General features: G+C 41.5%; 2 protein-coding genes across 4 annotated transcripts in view; one reads left to right on the forward strand and one right to left on the reverse strand.

Moving 5' to 3' along the window:
- Nucleotides 1–1,276: 1,276 nt before the first annotated feature.
- On the reverse strand, nt 1,277–3,739 carry LOC130829887 (proline-rich protein HaeIII subfamily 1-like). The gene is made up of 2 exons (XM_057696433.1): nt 2,889–3,739; nt 1,277–2,395 (listed from the first exon to the last, which is right to left on the reverse strand). The coding sequence occupies exons 1-2, from the start codon at nt 3,737–3,739 to the stop codon at nt 2,224–2,226; spliced, it is 1,023 nt and encodes a 340-aa protein (XP_057552416.1). The 3' UTR covers nt 1,277–2,223.
- Nucleotides 2,835–27,295, forward strand: part of BACH1 (BTB domain and CNC homolog 1) — a 46,698-nt gene continuing 22,237 nt past the window's right edge. The window contains exons 1-2 of one of the 3 annotated variants that reach the window (XM_057697438.1): nt 2,835–2,960; nt 26,779–27,072. In XM_057697438.1, the coding sequence (XP_057553421.1) occupies nt 26,839–27,072 (234 nt within the window). In that variant the 5' untranslated portion in view covers nt 2,835–2,960; nt 26,779–26,838. Of the gene's footprint in view, nt 2,961–3,528; nt 3,607–22,781; nt 22,952–26,778; nt 27,073–27,295 lie in introns of those variants that run through there. The other 2 variants (XM_057697439.1, XM_057697437.1) reach the window with 2 other exon arrangements.

A 27,295-nucleotide genomic window follows, 5' to 3' on the forward strand; every position in this document is an offset into this window, starting at 1 on the left:
TTCTCAAGTGCATTTTGAAGACCATTTGCATCACTACTAAAAATGCAGATCCTTGGGTCACATTCAGACTTACAAAACCAGAATCTTTGGGGGCAGAGCCCAAGAATCTGCATTCTTAACAAGTACCCCAGATTTTTTAAAAAAAATTTTTATTGTTGCTTTACAATGTTGTGTTAGTTTCTGTTGTACAGCAAAATGATTCAGTTATATGTATACGTATATCTGCTCTTTTTTGGATTTCCTTCCCATTTAGGTCACCACAGAGCACTGAGTAGAATTCTCTGTGCTATACAGTAGCTTCCCACTAGTTATCTATTTTATATGTAGTGGTGAATATATGTCAATCCCAATCTCCCAGTTCATCCCCCCTTCCTCCCCTCTTGGTATCCATAAGTTTATTCTCTACATCTGTGTCTCTATTTCTGCTTTGCAAATAAGTTCATCTGTGCCATTTTTCTAGATTCCACTTATATAATAAGTGATATTATATATTTGTTTTTCTCCTTTTTACTTACTTCACTCTGTATGATAGTCTCTAGGTCTATCCACACTATTTTTAATAATTGCACTATTTCATTCCTTTTTATGGCTGAGTAATATTCCATTGTATATATGTACCACATCTTCTTTATCCATTCCTCTGTTGATGGACATTTAGGTTGCTTCCATGTTCTGGCTATCCAGAGATTCTTACAAACACTAATGTTTGAGATTAACTCCTAACAGCCTTGATATTCTCAACACCTTGATATATCTTTGTAAGACTTTTCAAATACTTTAACGTATCAGAGAACATGCTAGAAACTTTCACTGACATTTAGTGAGAGTACAGAAGGAAGAGTTCCTCCCAAAGAAGAGGGTCTGTTCTTCCTCTAGAAGAAACTGCAAAGGCGTGGGAGGAAGACTAGGATTCCACTGGCTTTGGGTGGAAGGTGAGTGAAGCCTCAAAAACTCTCAGGTGCGTGTAAGAACCCCAGTTCTTTCATGTTTATTCCCAACTGTTCTTTCCTCCTTTCTCACTAAATATTTTTACCCCACCATGAACTCAGGCAGCCTGAAATGCCATCTACCTCCTGCGTCTGGACTACACTGCATATGTTCTTTCCTCCCTGGACTACAGGGCCCTATTCTTCCCAGTTAAGACCCAATGCAAATGTTACCCCCTGCCCGGATTCTGGGTCACAGTGAATCACTTCACCCCTCGGACTCCCACACAATTTCACTTGTAATTTTCTCGTGTATTTTTTAAAAATAAATTTATTTTTATTGGCTGCATTGGGTCTTCATTGCTCCAGGCAGGCTTTCTCTAGTTGCAGCGGGGGGCAGGGCGGGGGGGTGGCTACTCTTTGAGTGGTGCACAGGCTTCTCAGTGTGATGGCCTCTCTTGTTGCGGAGCATAGGCTCCAGGCGTGTGGGCTTCAGTAGTTGCGGCACTCAGGCTCAGGAGTTGTGGCTTGCAGGCTTAGTTGCTCTGAGGCATGTGGGATCTTCCTGGACCAGGGATGGAACCTGTGTCGCCTGCATTGGCAGGCGGATTTTTAACCACTGTGCCACCAGGGAAGTCCCCTTCTCATGTATTTTGGATGTAACTCAAATGTCCCTAAGTCTCACAGCCTGTGAGTACAAACGCAGTCATGTTAGTTATAATACCTGATTTTATTAACATGGTACCCTTTTCTTTTTTCTATTTTTTTTTTTTTTTTTGCTCTGGAAGGTCCTCCTGTGTGCAAGAATGAGCTCACACATTCTGGTGCTAATGCTCTCCAGCCATCAGTTTCTTTCTGTCTTTCCACCCGAACCCAAAAACCAAAGGCAAAATCCCTTTGCAAGACCCGGAACTCCAATCAGGTCGGTTGGCACACTGCCAGTGCGGTCGGGTCTCCCTTTAGATTGATTGGTAAGTGTAGGCTTTGCCAGGTGTGCATCTTTTCGCACAGTCAGTGCTTTGAACTCCACAGATGCTAAATGGCTTGGGAACTTAATTTTACAACTGACAGTTGGATAAACCGGAATAAGCAGCAGACGATGAAAGCCTGACCAGGGCTTGAGATGAGCCGGCTGACACCACTGGGCGCTGAACCTGGCTCCAAGTTTCCTGGCAGCCACCGCTTAAAGGGAACACCTGTTAGCCGACGCCATTGTTTTCACTGTCAGACAACAGCGGGGCTGCCAGATGCTTTCTACAAAATCCTGGATGCTCTTGGTGCATCCCTATCAGCAAGCTCAAATAACTTGCGCTCCGCCACCCCCGGGAGAAGGCAGCAGAGGAGCTCTGCCGCGGGGGCTGCCAGAAGCTATCCCCCGCTGAGGGGGTCTGGTCTGTGGAGGGACGTGGCCGGCGTTCGTCCTCCCTGCTGGTGTCCGCTGGCACTCGATTCCGGGTGTCCGGACAACACTGAAAGCGAGCAGGCCATCAGGCTTTTCCTTTCTGCTTTCAGCAGGAAGGGAGGAGGTGGTCCTTCGGTGGCTTTTTTCGTTCAGGCTGCGGGCTGTGCTCTCAAAGAGGCGCCGCCCACGGAGGCTGCGGGACCCCGCCACCGCCTCCCCGAGGCCTGCTCAGCCCCGGGCTCGCGCGGTCCCCGGCTGCATCCCCGCGCGTGGGCCTCAGGTTGAACTGAGGGAGCCGCAGGGAGTCTCGGGCGGAGGATTCCCGGCCGGCGGGGCGGGGCCGCTAGTGAGGGCGGTGTTTAGGCGCTACAGAGAGGGAGGGACGGGGCCTCACGAGGCAGGCCTACGAGGCGGGGCCTCGAGCGGGCGGGGCGGGGCCTCGAGCGGGCGGGGCTTCGGTGCAGGGAGGGGGTGGTGGCCGCGGCGGCGGAGGGGAGGGGAGGGGAGGGGAAAGGAGGGGATGGGAGGGGGCGGCCGGCCGCTGGGAGGGAGTGAGTCACCTGATCGCTGCCCGCGCGGCCCGCCGGGTTCGCTCGCTGCCGTCAGTCGGGCCGCGCAGCGCCTCGGCTCTGGTGAGTGGCTCCCCTGTCTCGGGCGCCCTTTCCCGGGAGGGTCCGCGCGGCGGCGGCGGCGCGCGGTCGGGGCCGCCGGCCTGTGAGGGGCGGTGCGCGGGCAGGCCCGGGGGAGGCGGCGAGGGCGCCCCGGGCGGCTGCTTTCCGGGCGGGGGGCAGGAAGCGGGGCCCGCGGGGGGCGGCCGCGGCTCCCGTCCCTGGAAGCGGCCGCCGGAAGGGGTGACGGGTCGGCGCTCCGTGGCCCCGCGCGCGGCCGGCGCCGCTGTGTACCCGCCCGCGCTGTACTTTACCCCGGGCCGGCGGGCGGGGGGCCGGGATGCGCCGGGGCGGCGGGGGCCCGGGCGCCCGCTCCGCCTCCCCCACCCCGCCTCTCGGGCACCCGGGTCCGAGCCCGGCCTCCCCCCGCCGCGCCGCCCGCCCGCCCGCCCGCCGGGGCTGTGACACATCAGCACCGCCCGCGCGGCCGGCGCGACTCCGTATTGTCCTCCCACCCACTCCCAGCACCCTCGGCCGCCGCCGGGTCCGGCGAGCTGTTTGCCTCCCGTCTGCCCAGCCCGGGTGCAGGTCGCGCGTGTAATCGCATAAGAAAGGCCGAGGTCGTGGGCCGGAGCAGAGATCCCACCTCGCGGGGCTGGGCTTAGCGAAGGTGGGTTGGGGGGCCCGGAGATCCCGGGGCTCCCCTTTGTGGGAGTTCTGCCCGCAGGTTGTAATTGAAGACTCCCGCAGTCGGGTGTAAGTGGCTGTGGATCGTGGAGACTCCAGCTTTGCGCTCGTCTCATGCAACGCGAGTGCCGCGGCTTTCTCATTCTTGCACGGCGGGTTTATGTCATTGAGTAGACTTGTGCAGAAGGCTTTTGTGCAGAGAACCTTCTGCGCTGCGTTTGGGCTGATTCAAGGTATAGCGTAGTAGTGATTGTGAAAGAACGTGTGTGGGAAAAACAAGCTACCATGTCACGCTTGAAGGAACAAAGGCTGTGTTGTAGGGATGCCTGTCTTTGGGGAGAATTCTGTCAGTATTGGGTCCGGAGGGTGCCAAAGACTAGGTCTTTGTTCACGTATTCTAACACTCCTTATATCCAGGAGGGTTTGCCTTTAGAGCGGCTCCGAAAGATAAAGGGTGGAAACACCGGACGTGTTAGTGACAGAGCCCTTGAGCGCTTCACATGGTCAAGCAGAGAAATGGGAAGAGGCCGGCTTGCTTCCTGGTCTTGGGTAGTGGTGCAAGGGCTGGGCTGGGCTGGGCTTGAAGGCGCTTGCCACCGCAGCCTTTGGATTAAAGAAGCCTGGGGGAGAAAGACACTTGGTGAGTCAGCTTGGAGTAGGATGGCCTTGGTTCAGGTGATCGCATGGCATCGTACGTTACTGTTGTTGTTTAACCAGTGGCTGTGTCAAGTGGCTTACCATTGTTCAGTTTGTTGGTTGGCTAACAAGGTAGATGACTCCTTAAAAAAAGTTGGGTTGCTGAGTCATTCGCCCCAGCCTGAGAGGTAATTAGGAACAGCTGGTGCTGATACGCTCATCACATGCCTGCACTATAAAAGGCCAAGGAGCACTCAAGAGGGGTTGCTTCAGAGGCCTGAAGCTGGGGTTGTCTGTGTTGATACAGGTAGTCAGTGGGTGAAGTGCCAGCGCTCTTAGGAAGTGGCCAAGTAGCGTTGAGGTGGTGTTTAAACACAGCGCAGCCTCGTGACCTGCCTGAGAAGTTTGTGCTGCAGAGAGCTTAAAGCTGAGGAAGAAATTTGCAGTTAAGAGTCAGCTCTTAATAGTATTGTAACAAAAATATTTACTCTTCTTATTGTACTTAGTTTTTTGTTTCCCTTTTGTGGTTTTGTTGTTGTGTGGTTTATACATTTGAGAAAGTGAACTTACTTTGTTCTTCACAAAGATTTGTTTAGGAGAACACAAAAGGAGCCTTCCTCTTGGTTTTCAAGGCCGCTGACTTTTCATGCGTACACTGGTAGTTTCTGGTGGCAGAGAGGAAGGAAGGGAGAATGTGGGTGGAATTAACGGGTCTCTTTGGGTCAAGTCTTGAAAGCGCTGTCTGATGAAAGGCAAACCATATGGACATCTGTCTCGTCTTAGTGATGGCACTGGTGTCTTTCCATCTTGGGTGATTACTTTTTTTTTTTCCACATCTTTATTGGAGTATAATTGCTTTACCATGTTGTGTTAGTTTCTGTTGTACAACCAGGTGGATCAGCTATATTTATACGTATATCCCCATATTTGGATGATTACTTCTTGCTTTAAAAATGAGCACAGGACCCAAGCATACAGTCCCTATTGCCAACAGAGTTTAGGGAAGGGAAATGTGGAGTGGGGAGATCTGGCCCTTATCTGTGGTCAGAAGAATGACTGATTCTTATTGATGGTAGTTCATCTAAAACATTTTGTAGTAGAAAAAGGTGCTTTATGTTTGGGACTAGAAGAGATTAGAAATCATGAATTTTTTAGGGATTAGGGTTTCTAAGGTGATGTAAGATGATTCATTTGGAAGAAAATAATAAACCGTTGATTTTTTGAAAATTCACTTTTCTATATAATAAGAAAGACATTAATCTTCAAGATACAGATTCACAGTAATACATGCATGTTATATAATGTGTATTTATGCTCCCCTTTTCTGTTGGGGAACATAAAGAGTTTGTTAACCACTGCCAGTAACACTCTTTCAACAGCTGAGGTACTTTTTGTTTTTTTAAAAAACTTGCGATTTCCTCTTAAAAGCTGTCATTTTTTTCAAATGTTCTTAATTCGTTTTAATTATTATTTCACATGTAGTTTTATTTTTATGCTGTATTTTAAAGATTAGCAGCTTGAGTGTAGATTTCTTATTACACTGTTGATGTAGAGAATGGAAATAACAAAAAAATACAGAGTTGCCCATTACATATGATACCATGTATTTTGAATTTGGAGACAAGCCAGGCGGTTGGTTTGTTTCATGAATACGATCTGAAGTGTAGTAATAGGTAAAAGGGTGTAATGGGACCACCAGAAGATAATCTACATATTGGAGTATAATTTGTATATAACAAATCCTTTGAAAAATTACTCTATACTGATACTCCTTGAAGTCTGCATTTTTTGGGGGCCAAGTTTACCAGGGGCCCCTTTAACAAGGATTAATAAGATTACATATCCAGCAGATCACTTAAGTGGCATTTCCCCCCTTAGGAGAATGTGATTTACTTGAAAATCAACCATACTGGGTGATGGTTACGTTTATCATTCAGTTAAATCCCATAGGCCATATGCCCTCCACACTCCTGTACTGGAGAAGTGATGCTGAGAATAATGATTGCAAAGCCCTGTAAAATGAGCAGTTGTCAGAGATTCTCTTCACAGTGCTGACCCTCTCCGAGACTTATGTTTTAGGAAACATCTCTTCCTCCCAATTTTCTGACTTATGTTCTGTTAATGGCAGAATTGCTTTAACCCTAAACTCACATTTCCTGAGAGTTCTACTAAATGAAGGGAGTATTTTATGTGGCGGAATGGATGACTAATGAAACTAGTTTGATTTTTAAAAATATGCCAAATAAGGTAATCTACCGAAGCCCAAGGTATGGGGATTTTGAGCACTCTTTGCCAGAATCCAGGCCCCTTGGAGAGAGTAAACATTTCATGACTGCAGATAAAATATAGCCTTACACAACCATGAAACCTGGGCTTCTGGCTTAGTGCATAGCATTAACAGAACTGAAGTTGTCGGTTTGATCACTGTACAGTTGACAGAGAAGCAGTAAGCAAAGTCATTCAAAGTGGGAAATCTGGAGCCAGACTGCTGAAGGTCAAGTTCTCGCTCTGTTACTTACTGGCTGTGAAGCCTTAGACAAGTTTCTTCACTTAGTCGTGCTTCTTTTTCTCATCTGTAAAATGGGATGATGATAATAGAATCTATATCATAGAGGTTATTGCAAATTAAGTGCATTAATATGTGTTAAGTGGTTAGTACAGTGCTGGCTCCATATTAAACAGCAATATGCGTTAGTCATTATTGTCTGTTCTTCAGAATCAGGGAAGTGCTTGGCTACACAGCCACATTTTGCGGCCTCCTTGAGCTGCATTTCAACCACTGATCAGAGGAAAGAGTGAGGAGAAGCTTGTGAGTGTGCAGCACGTGGCTGCTACTGGGAAAACAACTCAAGTGAACATTCTGACAGATCAGTAGCAGCCTCTCAAACAAACACCCAGCTTCTGAGCGCAAGGAACACAGGACATGGCCTTTTATTAAAGGAGTCTAACAGTCTCAGCAAAATGCCCTAGAGGCCGTTATTACCAGTTAATTGGAATTGGCTCTTGAAGAAATAAAAACACCTGCCATCCTGCATCTAATCTGTTCTCCACGGTGTAGGTGAGGACACTGGGGTCCAGCAGGGTTAGTAACCTGCCCACCCACTTCCTGCTTATTAACGTCAGGACGGAACTCAGTTCTTGATTCTCATTCCCAACTTGTAGTGAACGTTTGGAATGTAAATTTACCTGCCCGTTACTTCTGAGTATTGTGTTTTCTTTAAATGACATGTTTGTGCTAATATAGAAAAATTATCCATGATAAACAGTAGGTATGTTTATCATGTGCCTTCTTGCACCTGTTAGTAATTCAGAAAGGTTGTGTCAAACATATTGACCATCCTTTTGACTGGAGTGTGAGTTTCTTAGTGAAGATACCTCTGCTGTTTTTATCTCCGTGGAACACTGAATGTGCTTTGGCTGTGTTTGTTCAGTAAACTGTCATTTGCTGCACTGGTGGCATAATATGGATTCATTTTAGTTCTGTGGTTTTGAAACTTGGGAATTTTTAAAAGAATGAAGGAGAAAACAGTATATGTTGTACTTCTTAAATTATTTTAAATGTGAACCGAGTTGAAACTCTGGATAATTTAGAATTCTGCTTTCTGTTTCCGTGATTGGTGTGAGGATTGAGGAAGCAGCTGGATTTAAGTCATTCGTTTAGTTCGTCTCCTGGGTTAGAAAGAAAATTTGTCTTCTGACTTTTTTTTTCCTTGTAATTGACTTAGAATTGGATTGAGCAAAAGATAATTTGGATGGTGTAGATGTTAAACCCCTTCTACACCTCATACTTTCCTTTAACATGATCGCTCCTCTAGAACAGATCCTTTGTTTTATTTAGGATCAAGGACAGTGTAGAGAATATTAATAGGATCATAAAAATTGTCCCCGGGCAAATATAAGGCACAAAGAAATAGTGGTTGCCAGGATTTTGGTTGTTAATGGCTGTCGTAGGAGCACAGTGGACAGGCGGTAGGGTTGGTGGGCTGCTGGCTCCTTTCTCAGTACTGGCACTATTTAGAAAATGTTACCTCAGTGCAGCTGAAGCTGTGTGCAAATCATATTCTTTTAAAAATAAATTTATTTTCTTAATGCCTTAGGAAAGCTGGCAATCAAAGGATGTTTTTGTAAGAAGATAACTATTCCTAGCTTCTATCTGGTAAAGTCATTTTCACTTTTTTAATGTGTCATTTCTTAGATTGGATCAGAGTCATCGTGGTTAGCTGCGCTCCACTTCCCCATCCCCCACTGAAGTGAAATTGCATTAAAAAGTGTTTTACATAGTGGGGTCGTCTTTTCAATTCCTTTGTAGCCTGGACCTTGTCAGTAACCCCCCTCTAAGGTTATAGACTAACCTCAGTATGGGGAATGTCTTAACCTCCCTCTTCTGCCTTTTTGTTTGTTTGTTTGTTTTCCACCATTAATCTCTTCTTTTTACTGACTGGTCAGCCTTTAGGATTCCCAGGGGAGATGTTTTTGTCCTAAGGAGATGAACTCAGGCCCTTGTTGAAGAAATGGGAAGACCCATCCACTCAGCTTCCTACTTGCTGGTATCTTCATATCCTTAATGCCTTATTCCTCCTCTAAAATGTGCCAACGTCTTTTGGAAGTCAGTTAAGTCAGTGAGGAGACATACTTATCCATCAGAGAGTTTGCTATAAAATAGGTGGCTTTGAAAGATTTATTAGTCTTTCAGTGAATTTATTAGGTTGTAATTATTAGGTTGTCATTTTGGAGTAAGTGGGTTTTAGTAAGACCAGTAATTTCATTAGTGTGTATTTTACACTGAAATATTTTATAAAATGTAAAGTGGTTATCAAATCTTGGCCCAAGACACTGTTCATTTTCAAAGTACCTAATGTCTCTTTATTTACTCTTGTTTTTCTGAGGCATGTTCCCAGCATGGCTCAGTGTTGTCCTCTAGATGGGATTTATTAGTAAAATGAGAAGGGGGAGTAAGAAAAGAGCCATTGCTCTTTTAATCAGTTTTTTCCACATTAGTAAGAGACTTTTGAAGTAGAAAAGCATTTTGCCTGGCTGAATAGGGTTCTTTGCTTACATACCTTCATTCCCAGTTGTCATCCAGAGATACCGAAGGCACTGCTGGTTAGGGAGCAGTCTGCAGTGTAGACCAACTTTGCCTACTTCATTGTCTCTTGGACTGTTACAAGTACTGTTCAAGGTGTAGGTATATTTCTTTGGGTTTTTAAAAAAATGTGTTTTGCCTTTGGGGGCATGCCTTTTGTGGCTGGCCTGGCTGATTGCCTGTTCCAGACCGAGGGGGGCTGGGACACCTTTTCCTCTCTAGATCAGGTTGGCAGCAGTGCTCACCGGTGGCAGAGTTGCTCAGATACTAGCACGGCTCTCTGCCATTGCTTCTCAGACACCAGTGTGGAAACATCCTCCCCTTTCCTATTGAGTTAACTTTGACCAGCTCTCTGATTCCTGGAAAGTAAAGAATAATTGTTTTTAAGTTTCAAGACACTTGGGTCTCTTATCTCGCTGTCCATGCTGTTATTCTCCCCAACTGACACACAAACACATATTCTGGTGTGTGTAGATAGTAGGGTTGCTAAACTCATTTCAACATTCGCGGTATGCCTATGTGTTAGGTGTTGGGTTTACATTTGATTTATGAAACAGATGTTTGTGCCTTTATATGCCAGGAACTTTTCTAGATATTAGCAATACAGAACTTTTCAGAGGTTACAATCTGACCAGCAAACCATTACCATAATAGCATGTGTTAATTGCTAAAATAGCAACGTATAAGATGTGCCTTGAAACCATAGGATATGAGAAGCTTAAGTTTTGGGAAATTAAGAAAGCCTTAGGAATGTCAATGATGAATGCATAATTTAGTGGAGGAAGCAGCTTGTTTTGACCACTCTTTTGAGAAGCGTAGTTGTGAAGAGTAGAGAGAGAGATTTTAGTAGAGGGAGGTTAGGTCAGGAAGGTTGCATGTCTGTGTCTGTATGTATTTAAAAATAAGGTCAGCGGGAAAAGGTTGAAACTGCAGGATATGCCTTTATTTTGTCCATGGCTAGTTCCTCTTATGGTTGCAAGATGACTGCCACAAGTTCAAGCGTACAAGTAAATATGACTAAGTTTCTTGGAAGAAGACATTTTTTTTTTTTTCCTGTGACGTCTCTTCATCAGTGATAAAAGTCTTTTCCAAAGACCTCATAGTAGACGCCACCTCAGCCTCTCCTTTGTTGGGCCAGCATTGCATAAGTTTATGCTTAAATCAGTCAGTGTCAAGGGAAGTGGGACCACTGTGATTGGCTTAAATGGATTGCGATTCGTCTCAGTTTGGGACTAGGGTTTGCTACCCCAGAAGCTCATGGCCTCAGGTAGAGAGTAGATTTGTGGGCACAATCAGGATGTGGTTAGAAAAGGAGGGGGCGAATGGTGCTGGATGGCCAGCAGTGTCATCCTTACCTCCTACGTGTACTTATACCAGCACTGCATACAGACGCATACTTCTAAGTAGGAAAAGAAAATGTGGTTGTCTGTGGATTTGGAGTTTTAGGTGATTTTTTTCCTCTTATCATATTTCCTACTATCATCAAGTATTATTTTTACAATCAGATTAAATAAGTTTTATTTTAAAATGACTTAAAAGTGAAAAATTTCCCATTTTACCCAAAAAATTACATGTAGAGGGAATATATTTCTTTCAGTACTCTAAACAGTTCTAAAGTTTGCTGTTATTCTCCTAATACTTTCAGGGAAAGGAGAATATATAATTGTATCTTGTAGGTTCCAATTGTTTCTATACCAAGAGGACCACTCTCTCTCTTACGCTGTAGGGCATGCCCACCAGTGGTGTCTGTGGCTCTTACTGAGTGGTGAGGCCAGTCTGGCTTGAATGGAATGGTTGATTCATTGCTTGGATAGGCCAGGTTTCTTTGGAACCCACATTCTTGAATCTGGGATACAAACAGGAACATCACTCCCTCTTTACACACTTATTCTTCTTCTAGGAGGGAAATCTGTTCTATGGTTAGCTTATTTGCCATTCCTTTAAGACTTAAGAATAATTCCAGTTTAATTTTATACAGTGTTTCTGTAGCACTCCTAAACTGCTTACAGCACTTTGATATGTTTAGAGGACTTTACGTTTCATTCTTGTTCCTTCTCAGTCCCAGGTTTTGGTGCTTTGTATAGATGGGAAAGGCAAACAGACAATGTAAATGCATAAATACTTAGTGTTGTAAATTCATAAAATAGAAAATAATTGCTGATAGTTTTTTTTCTATTTGAGAATAACGAATAGCTGTGATAGATGGTTACGGAATGCTTCTGAAATGGTATTACTTTTTTGGATAGAACTTAGAAAGACAATACTGCCAAAATACTTTTCATCTCAGATAAAAAACAGTAGTATTTAGCTACTCAGTTTTTCCTCAGATAATATTTGAACTGAGAGATATTTCAGCATTTTTTTACAAGCCTCAAATGATTACTTATTTGACTAAATCTTGTGACTGTATATTGGAAAGCAGCTATTTGAGGGCTCAGGTGGAAAGTCTATAGCTTGTTAATCTCCATTTTAGAGATGGTAATTTTGACTTCCAAGTTAACATCAATAACAAGAAATAGATTTAAAAATTTTAGTTTTAGCTATGTATATTGAGATACTAGCCCTATAGTGCCTACTAGGGATTAGTGGATTAGGTTATCTTTAAATAAAGCATTTCCATTTAGTACCTCTACTGAAATTAAGAAGTTTCATATCTGTGATTCATTTTCTAATTGCTCTACTGTAACTGCTGTCTTATTTAATTAACGTAGGTACTGAACATTGTTTCCTCTTAACCTTTTTTTTGTGTGTGACTTAAATGTATTATGAATTGGGGTAAGAAGGTGTTTAAGGAATGGTTAGGACTTTGAAGGACACCTTTTTTGGTGGTTTGCTTGTTTTTCTCAGTTACTTTGCATACTATATTTGTCAACTCTTAGAGCTACAGAGGTCATTCTGACCTAGATCTAGTTTTAGGGCTTTCACTTCCTCTAGACAATCAGAAATAAATAATGTGAATTCACAGTTATAATTTTTACAGTTTGAAAGCAAAATGACATATGAATATTTCATTATGAATGTAGGACATGAACACTAATTATTCTATATTGAAAGTGACTTTTGGTGAAATATCTGACACTGTGTCCTACATAATTTTCCATATGTAGTTGGGTGTAACTGCAGACTTCGATTCAAGTTCAGCATAGTTTAGTGTCACATTATTTTAATGGTATATGAGATTGTTTATGTAATCCAAGAAGTGTTAATCAGAAATTAAACTAAATATTGAGTAATAAGGAAAATTTTCTATTCCTTAAATGCCCTTTTGATCTGTTTGTCTAACGTTGTTCTCATCACACACACAGAATACTTGAGGCATTTCCCTTTATTCTTTGTTTTTTCATCCTCTTCACTTTTACCCTCGCCTTCAACACAGCATTGCTGTTTAGGTCATGTAGTATGAGTTGAAATGTAATATTTGGACCTAGGGACAGAAGACCTTTTTAACCTCTAAGTTGCTGGACCCTCTCAGGGCTTCAGTTTCCTCCTCTGTATCAGAAGTGCACAAGTGGATTGTATTGGATGAATGTGCTCTTTTAGTTGGGAATTCTTTGGGTCTGTGAAATTATCAATTCTCTTGAGCAGACGTGTATAGCTTTAGTAGTTTCTTTTTATCTTGTTGAGATCTTTAGAGGCTTACTGACATTTCATTCTTAAAAGGTTCAGGAATCTCTGTATTTTGTAGCTTAACTCTTGGGTTTGTAGAACCTCTGAAAATGCAGTTTTCTTCTGGTCACTTGCATAAAGATGGCAATGATTATGATAAAATGTTAATGATCTTATGCTAGGCAGTGTGCTGTTAAATGCACCCCACCATTCAATTCTTAGAGTTAAATGTTGATTTTGTGTTCCTTATGGAGAACCTGGTGGGCGAGGTCAGGTATCTTACAGATCACACCATTGGTAATATCTGCAAAACATTAATTATATCCCAGTATTTCTGTTCTTTCCAATATCATGCTGCTGGTGGTATTAAAATACCTGAAATTGGCTTTCTTTTGCATTTCATAATTCTGTGTATTTGGTGTTTAGCACTTTATCCTTTTCAAAGGGCTTTGTGATGTAAGTAGGGCAGGGGCTCCCTCCTTAAGTCTCAAGGATGCACTAGCTTCACAGAGCTAGACCTGACCTGATGGGTCTTTTCTCCTTATTTTCCCATTACAGAGTTCTCTTTTTCCACATCAAAGCATCTTTTTATTTTAAATTTCTGTAAAATTTAATTGATTCTTTTGTGATTACTGTGACGATATCAGTGGAGGCTACTGTGTTTTAGAGTTGCCTGTGAATTTTCCAGATAGTGACAAACCAATATCTATTGATGAGTGGAGGAAATATCCATTATAAATGGGAATAAAAGTAATCCCAAGTAATTCCTTGGGAGCCTTCAAGACAGCGGAAAGAAATGTGAACCGCATTTTTTCCGAAGGCACATTTTTTTGTTTATGGTCTGTTGTCTCTTTGAACATTTTTCTGATTACAAAGTAATTTGTTTATGGTTAAGAGTTTGCAAAAACAAACAAACAAAAATTACCTAGATGTAACCATTGTTAATATTTTGATGCACATCCTAACTAGAGGTGGAGGAACCAAGGTTTCTGGACATGTTAAATGAGAGTTGCCTATTAGACATACAAGTAGTAATTTGAGTGTGCAGTTGGATACATGAGTACGAAATGCAACAGAATAGTGGAGATTGGACCAGATATAAATGAGAGTGTACAGCAAGTCCACGAGTGATCGTGTCCTCACTGTGAGTCTGGATGAGTTCTTGTAGGAAGTATTACAAAGAGGAGGAGAAATCTGAGGACCAAGCCCTGGCTCTCCAGCATTTAGAGGAGAAGGAGGATCTGCTAAATTGACAAGGGGCTGATAGTGAGGTGGGAAATGAGAAGCCAAGTGAAGAAAGGATTTCAGGGAGGGAATGATCAACCTGGCAAATGTTGCCACAGTGCTGTCTAAGAAGACTCAGAATTTGCCATTTGGCAATGTGGAGGCCACTGATCCTCACAGAGTGATTCCCATGGAGTGAAGGGGAAAAGGCCTGATTTTAGCAGGCCCAAATGAAATTGGGAGAGAGGGAAGTGGAGACAGTGATTATAAACAGGTTTTTGGGGGAGTTCTACTATAAAGGAGAGCAGTGAATTTTACTGAAGTTAGAAGGATGTGGGGAGGGTCAAGAAATTTTATTTTAAGAGAAGAGTCATGACAGTATTTTTGTATGACAGTATTTTTGTATGACAGTGGGAATGTTGTGTATTCATTTTTTCTCATATTTTCCTTGTCGAGACTTTGTAGAAATTTGTCAATTTTACTGGTCTTCTTAAAGAATCAGCTCCTGGGGGGAAAGGGGTGTAGGAGGGGTTGGGATTGACATATATATGTTATTGATACTATGTATAAAATAGATAACTAATGAGAACATACTGTATAGCACAGGGAATTCTACTCAGTGCTCTGCGGTGTCCTAAATGGGAAGGAAATCTAGAAAAAAGGGATATATGTGTACGTATAGCTGATTCACTTTGCTGTTCAGTAGAAACTAACACAACATTGTAAAGCAACTATACTCCAGTAAAGATTAATTAAAATAAAAAGAATCAACTCGTGGTTTAAGTCATCAGTTCTGTCAAAAGCAGCTGCAAAATTTTATTATGTGAGTGGTTATCTTGGTGGAAATATAGTAGATTTCTTTAGATTCTGTAAGTTGGAGAACCAGTGCTCTAATTTGGCAGTTTAACAGCTTGTTTCCCTAAAAGATATCCTTACATTTTTAAAGAATCTATTTGAATTGATATCTTTGTCAATATAAAATATTAAACAGTATGTATAACATTGTTGCCAAGCAAAAAGAAATCTTGCTTTATTTTTCTACCCTTCCTATCTCCTAGTTTTGTCAAAATGATCTAAGATTTTGGTTAAAGACTGATTTTTCTCTTTATCAAATTCCTTTTCTATTTGAAGAATCTGAGTTTCACTATGTTGAAATAGATGTTAAGTTTATGTTCTTACGAAGTATTACATGTTCTTGATTTAAAAACAATAGATTTATCATAAAGCAACCTCATCTGTTGTACACCTAATTCTGCTTCAAAGATAATATTCATCTTTACCCATTTCTGCTATTTAAATTTTTTGGTGGTTACCTCTGTGTCTCTAACATGTTTATACCTCATTTTATTTATGAACCTAAGATATTTGTGTACTTCCTGTCACCATAGATGTTGCTTTTCTTTGCTTCTACCATCCCATCACCTGTATTTATAATCATTCCATTTCTGTTCTTGGTCACCTCTACAATCCACCCCCCCAACCCCCGACCTTTTTTTTTTTTTTTTTTTTTTAATTCGGTCTCATTAATCTAAGGCAGTATCTTTTGACTCTGTACAATGTAAGTCATATAGAAATGCCACCTTTCCTTTCAGTTCTGTCTGATTCCATCTCTCAGCTGGTCACTTTTATTTTGCCAAGGTTAATAATTATATTTTATTTAATGACCATTAATTAAATCTTCCATTATTTGTTCTGAAAGTTGAAAACCAGCTAACAGTGTTCATCTTATTATACCTGTGTCAATATTAGTCACTGGAAAGCCAAGTAACATGCTGTTACACTTCTTTCTTTACAGTTTCACTGCCACCCTGTGCCACTCAAAAACATTTGTTTCTTTCTTCTTTTTTTAAGTGAAGTATAGTTGGTTTACAATGTTGTGTTTTAGGTGTACAGCACCGTGATTCAATTATACATATGTATCTATATCTGTATATCCTTTTTCAGATTCTTTTCCTGTATAGGTTATTAGAGAATATTGAGTATAGTTTCCTGTGCTCTGTGGTAGGTTCTTGTCAGTTGTCTATTTTATATATAACAGTGTGTATCTGTTAATCCCAAACTCCTAATTTATCCCTCCCCCACCTTTCCCCTTTGGTAACCATGTTTGTTTTCTATGCCTGTGGGTCTGTTTCTGTTTTGTATGTAAATTCATTTGTATCTTTTCTTTTTTTTTAGATTCCACATATAAGCGATATCATATAATGTTTGTCTTTGGCTTACGTCACTTAGTATGATAATCTCTAGGTTCATCCATGTTGCTGCAAATGGCATTATTTCATTCTTTTTTATGGCTGAATAATACTCCATGGTGTGTGTGTGTATATGTGTGTGTGTATGTGTGTGTATCACATCTTCTTTATCCATTCATTCGTTGATGGACATTTAGGTTGCTTCTGTGTCTTGACTGTTGTAAATAGTGTTGCAGTGAACACTGGGGTGCATTTATCTTTTCAGATTATGGTTTTCTCTGGATATATGCCCAGGAGTGGGATTGCAGGATCCTAAGATAGCTCTATTTTTAGTTTTTTAAGGAACCTCCATACTCTTCTCCATAGTGGCTATACCAGTTTACATTCTCACCAACAGTGAAGGAGGGTTCCTTTTCCTCTACACCCTCTCCAGCATTTATTATTTGTAGAGTTTTTGATAATGGCTTTTCTGACCGGTGTGAGGTGATACCTTATTATAGCTCCAATTTGCATTTCACTAATTATTAGCAATGTTGAGCATCTGTTCATGTGCCTTTTGGCCATCTATATGGCTTTGGAGAAATGTCTATTTAGATCTTCTGTCCATTGTTTGATTGGGTTACTTTTTATTTATTTATTTTTTGATATTGAGCTGTATGAACCGTTTATATGTTTTGGAGATTAATCCCATTGGTTGCATCATTTGCAAATATTTTTTCCCATTCTGTAGGTTGTCTTTTCATTTTGTTTATGGTTTCCTTTGCTGTGCAAAAGCTTTTAAGTTTGATTAGGTCCCATTTGTTTGTTTTTATTTTTATTTCCATTACTGTAGGAGATGGATCCAAAAAGATATTGCTGGGATTTATGTCGAAGTGTTCTGCCTGTATTTTCCTCTAGTTTTATAGTATCTGTTCTTACATTTAGGTCTTTAATCCATTTTGGTTTATTTTTTGTGTGTGGTATTAGGGAATGTTCTAATTTCATTCTTTTACATATTGCTATCCAGTTTTCCCAGCACCACTTATTGAAGAGACTGTCTTTTCTCCATTGTATATTTTTGTCTCCTTTGTCATAGATTAATTGACCATAGGTGTGTGGGTTTATTTCTGGGCATTCTATTCTGTTCCATTGATCTATATTTCTGTTTTTGTGCCAGTACCCATACTGTGTTGATTACTGTAGCTTTGTAGTGTGGTCTGAAGTCTGGAAGCCTGATTCCTCTGGTTCTGTTTTTCTTTCTCAAAATTGCTTTGGCTATTCGAGATCTTTTGTGTTTCCAGAAACATTTCTAACATCAAATTCAAATAATAGTTAACAGAGCACTCATATGTGTTAGGCACTGTCCTAAGGGCATTATGTATATTATTTTATTTGATCCTCACAAAAAAAGTACTATTCTTATCCCTTATTTCTTCCTCCCCCCCCCCCCCCCAAAAAAAAAGGAATTGTTAGAGGGATGTAAAGTAATTTGCCCAACTGCAGCGTTCTCATCAAGCTATAAAATACTATTCTCTGCTGTGCACCTCTGGTCATCTCTAGAGCAGCCAGCTGCCATCTTCGTGTGGTTCTGAGTCAGTCAGTCTCAGGTATGCTCTCTGATGATTAATCTCTGTTCTTCTTATCTCTAGCCCCTGATTGTGGGATCTTATAGATGTCTGGGGTGAATACTTTGAAAGAGGTGAGGAATGAGGGTGCCCTTGGAAGAGGCTGAGTGAGTTGGGGAATTTTACTCTTTCAGGGAATTTTTGGAAATTTTCACACTGCTCCCCACACCCCCCACCCCCCCCTTGAGTTTCTTATAGGAGTCCTAAGTTAACTGAGATAGTAACTACTGCACCCTCCTTTCTGCCCGTGAGTTGCTCGGCTTATAAAACCTACAGTCAACATCATATTTCATGGTGAAATATTGAACATTTTCCTTACAGCGGAATAAGGCAAGGATGCCCTTTCTCACCACTGTCACTATTCAGTCGTTGCAATAAGGGGTAAAAAAGAAGTAAGTGTAAAGGTGGGAAAGAAGTAAAACTGTCTCTACATGCAGATGACATGATTGTGTACCTAGAAAATCCTAAGGAATCTACAAGAAACTATCAGAACCAAGAAGTGAATTAAGTATGGTTGCTGAGAATTCAAGGTTAATATTAAGAAAAATCAATTTTATGTTTACATAGTAGCAACAGGAAGCCAGAAGTGAAGTTTAACAAAAAAGTCCATTTATAGTTACTATAAAATGCCATAAAATACTTAGGAATAAATTTAACAAAAGATATGCAAGACCTCTTTACTAAAAACACCAAAGTAATGCTGAGAGAAATTAAAGAAGACAAGTAAATGGCGAGATATGCCATGTTCACGCATCAGAAGGCTCAGTTTGTTAGATGTCGGTTCTCCCAAAATTGCTGTATAGGTTCACTGCAATTCTAATCAAAACTCTTCTGGCTCTTAAAACTGAAGAAGACAACAGCCCAGTTAAAAATGGGCAGAAGAACTGAACAGACATTTCACAAAAGAAGATATACAAATGGACGAGCATATATAGAGATGCCCAACGTCATTAGCCATCAAGAAATGCAAACTAAAACCACAGCGCTGTACCACTATATATTTATTAGAATAGCTAAGATTAAAAAGATTGACAATACCAAGGTTGGTGAGAATGTGGAGCAACTGGAGTTGTTATACATTGCTGGTAGCAGTGAAAATGATACAGTTAGTTTGGAAGAGTGTTTAGCAATTTCTAAGACGTTAAACAGAAACCCACTGTATCACTCAGCTTCTCTACTCCTAGGTATTTAGTTACCCAAGAGAAATGAAGTAATGTCCATGAAGATGTTCACTGAAGCTTTATTATGTTAATCCCAAACTGGAAACAATGTAGTTGTCCATCTTTTTTACAATAAATAGTCCATCCACCATTAATTGAATATACAGATGGTGGTACATGCATATAATGGAATAGTATTCAGCAATAAAAACCGCAGACATCTAATATATGCAACCTGATTGTCATTAAGCCGAGTGAAAGAAACCCAAAGCCAAAGTGCATAATGTGTGATTCCATTTGTATAAAAATCACAGAAAATGCACGCTGATCGACAGTGACATATAGCAAATTGTTGGTTACCTAGAGCCAAGGGAACAGGGAGGGAGAGACCTCAAAAAGGCATGTGGAATTTTGAGAAGTGATGGAAATTTATCTTGATTGTGGTGATGGTTTCATTCACATATACAGGTGTCAAAACTCATTGAATTCTCTACTTTAGATAGTGCAGTTCATTCAATGTAAATCATATCTCTAAGTTGATAAATAAAATAGTGACTGACAAGTGCATGACAGAAAATATATAATTCAGTAAATAAGTTGCATTGGTATGAGCCAATTCTTGTTGCTAGTTAGTATTTTCATAACATAGTCTTATTCCATTGAGGTATAATAATAGTCCTATTAAAAATCATATAGCTGCCAAGTGTGTTAAACAAAAGACTTCATTGTTTCTTAAGTTCTTTGTAGTGAGAAGGTATAACAGAAGAATCTATTACTCTTGTTTTGGTTCTGGTACTTGGATTTCCTGTGTTCTTTTTTCTTCCTTTATTCCCTTCCAGGCTATTTTAAACTTATTACCCAGAATTTAACAAATTTGAATTTGTTAAATTGGGAAGTAAAAAAACCTTTTGTTTCTGATCTGTTACTAGGTGAGTCCATAAACAACTTTAAACTGCTGTTGTAACCATTCAAACTTCTCCCTTCTAAGTATAACTTTAGCTTCATAATTTCACATATGGAATTAGACCAAGTATAACAAGATCCATGATTAAATATATAATTTTCAATAATAGGAAAGGTAAATGGAAAAAAATCCAGCTTTCCATGTATAGAACCTCCCATTTGCTGTAGTAATCATGAGCTGCAAAAGTGATCCCCTCACCCCTCCACCTCCATTTTTAAAAAGCTATAGCATCTGTTGTTACATAATTTTAACATAGATTGCCAGGTGGTTTTCTCATAGGTCACTGTAGAAGTCCTTGAAACACAATGTCATCATTTTTGGTGCTGCTGTAAGCACCTGTGCTACTTGCCTTAATTCAGACTTATGTTTTCCGTTTTCATTTAGCTTGTTATGGTATATGCATCCAAGTACCTTATCCGGTCATATTTAAGATTATTTTCATAAGGCTGAAAGATGTGGATTTAGAAAATGTGGTTAATGTTTAAGCAAGTGTGATATTTAGGATCTGCAGATGATGAAAGAAAATAGCAAATGTTGGTTCTGAGTTATTCCTACTGGCTCTTTCTGGCTGGCAAGTTGGGTCTTAGAACATCAGAAGAATGCAGATTTAAGTTATTGTCTGTGATTTCACTTCCCATATTTTTTGATGTTGAGGTTCTTTCAGAATTGGGGATGATAACAAGAAGATTGTTTTTCTTTCCTATGAGCATCTTTCCTATGAGCATCTCCACCTTAAGTTAAAAAAAATGTGTTTTAAAGGCCTTCAAAGAAAAGATAAAGGACTAAAGATGTAAACACATGATACTGTTGGGTCTTTGCTGTCCACTTGAAAAACAGAAGATAAGGCTCACCTAATTTCAGAACACTTAAACTCTGGGTATCTGGGGTATATTGTAACAGGTACTGGCTTAGAGGATTTTGAAGCTAAGGAGGGAGCCAAGAAGGGAGGCGTGGTAGGAGGAATTTTCCTATCTTCCGAAGATCCTGCCCTGAAGTTGAGTGAGGCGGAAGTAATTGACAGGGTGGTGGGTGATGGCAGGCAGAAACAGTAAGGAGAAAAAGGCAGAAATTGCAAGTGGCCACAAGAAAGAAGGGGAAGGAAAGTTGGGAGGGCACCGCTTTTATATAAAGGCCAAGACAGTTGCTCACTGCGCCATTTCTGATGTCCACGGTCACTAATCACTTGCGCCCAGCCATACACACGTACCCCGTTGGTAACAACTATTTTGAAAATAGTCGTTCTCATTAATCGAATATTATGGTTAAGTGAGAGTTGACCAAAAAGTAGTTTTTAGCTGAAGTCCTACTGCAGATACCTTTAGGAATGCCCACGTTCCTGTGTAAGTTGATTGTAGTGATTACTGCCATCTTTCACCCCAAAGTATCATTCACATTTTGAACATCTCCAGGGTATGTTCTTCTTGAATGTAGGGGCTGTCTTTTGTGTATTCATGGCAGCTAGTCTGTTGTGGGGCACAGGTAGGCCACAAGTGTAGAAAGAACATCCGTCATTGTTCAGTGAAGATGAAGGATGTTTAGGTGGTAAGTTTTTCTCTTTTGTATGAGTCCTTGGTGTCAGGTTACTCCCTGTGCCCTTCTACATCCAGAATTAAAAGACAGTGAAGTCCTGTGAGACCTGAGATGAATAAAAGTCCAGCTCTTTTGTACACATGGAACTTCATCATCATTCTGAATTTCTGTTCTGAAATACTTAGATCTGGCTTCATGATCCAGTATTCACCTCAGGATTTTAAAAGTTTTTTTTTTTTTTTTAAAGTAAATGATCTTTAAAGTTATTAAAATGTGATAAAGTAACAGCATCTTGTTTCTTTTAAAAAATGGTTTTGAAAGCATCAAGAGGTAAGTATTGAGACTTAAATTTATATTGTGAATATTGAGCAGAGAGCAGAAGTTATTTCCAAATTGAGATGCAGGAAGCTTTAAAATGCCTGCTCATCCTGTGTCAGCGTTACCGGGTGAGTCAGCAGTTTGCTCAGGTCAGTGAACCTTGATTTTGAACTGTAACAATAGTCTCTATTTCTAAGAATATAGAAAAATTGAGGTGTAACATAGGAATCTGAATTTGGTGTTAATACATGAACAGAATTTTAGGTCTGGAAGGCTCTGTGGGGGTGTTATATCTTACTGTTTAGGTTTGAGAAATGTTAGAAGGTGACAGGTATTAGAAGGATGTGTGCCATCCTTACTTGGTTTACTCCTTCCTTAGTTAATGCTATTTGGTAAAAATGGATTACTGCCCACTTAGTTAGATGGCTTTCAGAATTAGGAAAATTGAATTTCAGAACAACTTTTTGTAGTGCTCCATGCAAATGAGGCCAAGGTCACGTAGTTATATTGGCTGTGTTTATAGCTTCCAGCCTTTGCTCTTCTCCAGCCAGTTGTCTTGCAGGCATGCTTCTTTCTCCCAGAGCTGGGCCCCTCTTTTCTTCTTCTGACTCTGGAAAAGCTGTCCAAGGAATTTTCTCTTGAGTACTCGGCTCAGTGGCATTATTTCCTTATGTACTTGAATAGCTGACTGTGCTGTGTTTGGAAGAAGATGTAGATGATTGAGGTGTGGGGTTTATACTAAAAATGCCAAGTCATTCATTCAGAAGCAAGTACCTGCATTGGGTCAGGTATTCTGTAATATGCTTGAGTTGTGGCAGAGAACAAGTCAGGCAAGTTTTGACATTTAAGCTGAGACCTAAAAGGCGAGGAGTTAGCCAGCTGAAGAGTAGAAGTCCAGGGACTGGGGAGAGCATGTGCAAAGGTCCTGAGGTCAGAAGGAGCATGGTGCCTTTGGGCCAGAAGGAAGCATGGTCAGACTGGAGAAGAGCGAGAGAGGGAGACAAAGGCTTTGAGGTAAGGCTGGATTAATCGAAAACCTGACCATGCAGGTCTGGAGTACATGCTAAGGGTTTAGAATTGATCATAAGAAATTTGGAAGACATGGTGGGGTTTTCAGCAAGGGAGACATAACTTTGATGTAGGGGAATAAATTGGAGGGGATCAAGAGGGGTCTGAGGGCCTGAGGCTTTTGTTATTTATATTATCATCATCATTAATAGCTAATATTTGTAACTTGTTTGCTTTGGATCAGACACTGTGTTCAACCCTTTACCCTCATCTTCTTCATGTAAACCTCGCAACAACCCAATGAAGTGCTGTTGTTATCCTTGTTTTGCACGTGAGGAAACCAAGACCCAACCTAGCAAGGTTAAGCAGGTTGTCCAAGGCCATATAGCTAGTAAGTGGCAGAGCTGGGATTTGAACCCAGATGGTGTATGATTCTAGACCCTGTTCTGTGAGCCAGCGGGCTTGTGTTTTCAGTGTACAAGGTCGTGGTCCATTATTGGTTCTTGAAATGTGAGTGGATCAAAACTGGAATTAAAAAAAAAAATAAGAGTAGAAATTAGATTACTGTGCACTAGTAAGGATAAAATATTGATTTGTGAAACTTTCTGTCACTTTTCATTTTATATAACTATACTTGTACATGTGTGAACTTGTAAGGCATTGCAAGAGGATGAACAGCATTTGTCTAGGCAAGATAGTGATGCTTGGACTGGAGTTGTGGTGGTAAAGATGGAGACAGTGGGTCTCAGCTGTAAGAGGCTGAGGTACCAGGTCTTATTAAGAGATTGGACACTGGGGATGAGTGTGGGAGGTGTCAGGGATGAGTCCCAGGTTTCTGGTGGGAGCAAGATCAGTCCATTTTAAGGGAGACTGACCCTTCTTAGAGGGGTCGTCCCGGGTGGCCGTTGTACTATCTGCTTCTCTAGCTTCTCTCAGCTGCAGCTGATGGGACTTGGTGTTGGCATACGGCCCAAATCTGTAAGTTGGCCATGAACCTGTCACCCAGAACTGCTCAGCAGGGTGGTTGAGCTAAGAGTAAATTGTCTCTCTTGAATTTGAGGCGAGTAGTAAGCAAACTGGTGGCAGTGGGCCACAGAAACACATGCTCTAGAGTGAAGGTGTGGGAATTGGTCTTTGTTCTTTTTGTTTGTTTGCTGTGTTTTTTTTTGTGGTGCCGCGACACATGGGATCTTCCCGGAGCAGGGATCGAACCCGTGTCCCCTCCATTGGCAGGTGGATTCTTAACCACTGCGCCACCTAGGAAGTCCCTGGTCTTTATGTGAACTTGTCTCTCCATTTATTTAGCTGTTTTTTATTATCTTTCAATATACTTTTTTTTTAAATTGAGGTAAAATTGGTATATAAACAGTATAGAACCTTTAGCAGCTCTAGAGTTCACCATTATAATTCCACATCTACAAGGGTGAGTCAAAAATAATCTGCACTCTGGCTGTAGAATTTACAGAAGTTTTAATATAACTGGAGTACAGATAATATTTGACTCACTCTCATATACATGTTACAGAGTAATTACCACCAAATACCTAGTTTCATCGCCACCCATACAGTTGACCCTTCTCATCTGTTTTGCTCACCCCCACCCTGTTCCCTGCTGGTAACCAGCAGTCTGTTCTCTGTATATACGCATTTTATTTTGTTTGTTTTCTTTTAGACTCCATGTATGAGTAGGATCATATGGTATTTATCTTTTTTCTTCTGACTGATTTCATTTAACATTATACCCTCACGGTCCGTCTGTATTACAGCAAATGGCAAGATTTCATTTTTTATGGCTGAGTAGTATTCCATTGTGTATTTATGCCACATCTTTATCCATTCATCTGTTGATGGACATTTATATTGTTTCCATATTTTGGCTGTTGTAAATAATGCTGCAGTGAATATGGGGGTGTGTATATGTTTGCCAATTAGTGTTTTCATATTCTTTGGGTAAATACCCAGAAGTGGCATGGTTGGATTGTATGGTAGTTCTATTCTTAATTTTCTGAGGAATTTCCCCACTGTTTTCCATAGTGGCTTCACCAATTTATATTCCCACCAACAGATTATGAGGGTAGGACTTGTATAGTTTTAAGGGTTTGCAGGGCAGATGACAGGAAAGAATAGGAGGCTGGGGACTTGTGCAGGGACATAGCAAGGCAGGTGGTCAGCTGTTGAACCTGGCTTGGCTGGGGAGGGCATGCAGCCTCAGATAAAGTGGAGGCCAGCACCACACCACACACACAAGATACATAATTTCTTTGAATGATGGTTCCTCCTCACTGCTCCTAACACTAATTCCTTGTGTTGATAACTGAAAAGTTAAGACCCATTGCAAAAGGGAATTTACTACCTTTTCATATGAGCACAACCCAAAGGTCGAGTTAGGCCTAGGACATGATTTTGGAGTTGCTATGATTTCATGTGGTATGCTGAGTCAGTAAATGATAGGTTGTGGTCCTTGACCTTGGGTAGCATTTAACCACATGGTGAGAGATTTTATTTTCATTGACTATTTCTGAAGAACTTAACATTTCAGCTATAATGAGCACCTTAAAAATAAACACATAAGTGGAACAGAATTACTAACACCTTGTCTTCGAGGTGGAATTCATCCATGATTTGGGCCTGGTCTGTCTGAACTCCCCTTTCATTTTTCTTGGGAATATAGTGACTCTGAAAACAGTAACATTTATTCAGTCACTGAACACTTGTGGACCTTCAGGTTTCAGGCAGTAAGTAAGGTGTCCGAAGAACAAAAGTAAACGACACAGGATGACCCCCGTGAGGAGCTTCTCAGCCTCCACTGTGGTTGCCATGCCTGGTGGGGTGTGCCCACACACCTCCGGGTGCTCACTCCTGGCCATTGGGGACCGGAAGAAAACATGAGAACTTCTCTTTCAACCTCTTTACTTTCAGTCTCTGTGTGTTTTATAATGTACGTAATATATAAGAATGGTACATGTCTGAAATATATGGACAAACATACACGTATTGGGGCTGCCCTTTTTTTTTTTTCCCATAGTGTGTATGTGATCAAAAAGGTTTGGAGGCTACCGTATGTTAGTATGTATTTTTAAAAGTATATATTTTTGATAACTTCCTCTTACGTTTTAGCATTTTGAGAAAACCAAGAGTTTCTGTGTGTAGTAAACCATGTTCTTAATGATGGAGTAGTCCTGTTTGTTGCCTACATTTTATAGTGTCAAGTAAGATGTATTATGTAAAAATGACTCATTACTAAGATCCGGCCTGACAGACTTGAGGCTTTCAATCAAGGAAGTCCTTTTCGTCTTCGCCTTGGAGGGACTTTACCTTTTGTAGAACGTGTCCCCTGTTCTGCAGCACCAAGCCCTCCTACCTGCTGTCCAATGTTGGGGAATGGGGCATGGAGAATGCGGAGTGTCCTATGCCTGCTTCACTGTTTAGTCCCGGCCCTAAGTGTGACCTCTGGTGACACACATACACACACCCCCATTAATGTCTTAAAGCAACAGGATGGGGATGTGTCCCAGAAATTTCTCGGCCCTATCTGTCTGCCCATCGGAGCTGTTTTCTCTGTAACAAAATGTCTCATTTTTCAGAGAGCCATGAAATCCTTGTTTCCAAAAGGTCTTCCCTCCTTCACCCCCAAGAACTTCGTTAGAAAAAGTGCGTATCAGGAACCTATTTTAAATGCGGTCAAGTGAATACATGCTCCCAGGCTCCGGAGAGGCTGTCATTTTCAGTTGGGTGCTGGTGACGAGCGTCTTAATGCTTATTCGCCAGGGTCCCCTTAGCGAACCTCTTTCCCCCGGTTTTCTGTGAGTGACCCCTGGCCTGTGTCTTGGCAGGATTGATGACCGTCAGAAGCATGCTCTCTCGGACTCTCCCGACGCCACCTGTGCCGCAGAATGTCGCTGGGTGAGAACGCGGTGTTCGCCTACGAGTCGTCGGTGCACAGCGGCCACGTGCTGCGCAGCCTGGACGAGCAGCGCCGGAAGGACGTGCTGTGCGACGTGACGGTGCTGGTGGAGGGCCAGCCCTTCCGCGCCCACCGCGCCGTGCTGGCCGCCTGCAGCGCTTACTTCCACGCCAGGCTCGCGGGCCAGGCCGACGCCGAGCTGCGCATCACGCTGCCCGAAGAGGTGGGAGAGGTCGCCCCGATTTCACTTTAATCCAGTTGAATCCCTGCCAGTTTATAAAGTTAAAAGGAGACCCGGTCTCCTCGTCATCAGGCCGAGGAGCCGTTCCCGGCTTGTGCAACAGCACGTTGCTTTAACTTTCTTCGCACAAGTGATGATATTTTTCCACGTAACATGATTAGCTTGGGAGGGGAGTTAATATTTGTTGAGCAGTTGAATGACTTCA

This window comes from Hippopotamus amphibius, chromosome 10 (genome assembly GCF_030028045.1).
Source record: "Hippopotamus amphibius kiboko isolate mHipAmp2 chromosome 10, mHipAmp2.hap2, whole genome shotgun sequence".
In the NCBI taxonomy this organism is placed as follows: Eukaryota; Metazoa; Chordata; class Mammalia; order Artiodactyla; family Hippopotamidae; genus Hippopotamus; species Hippopotamus amphibius.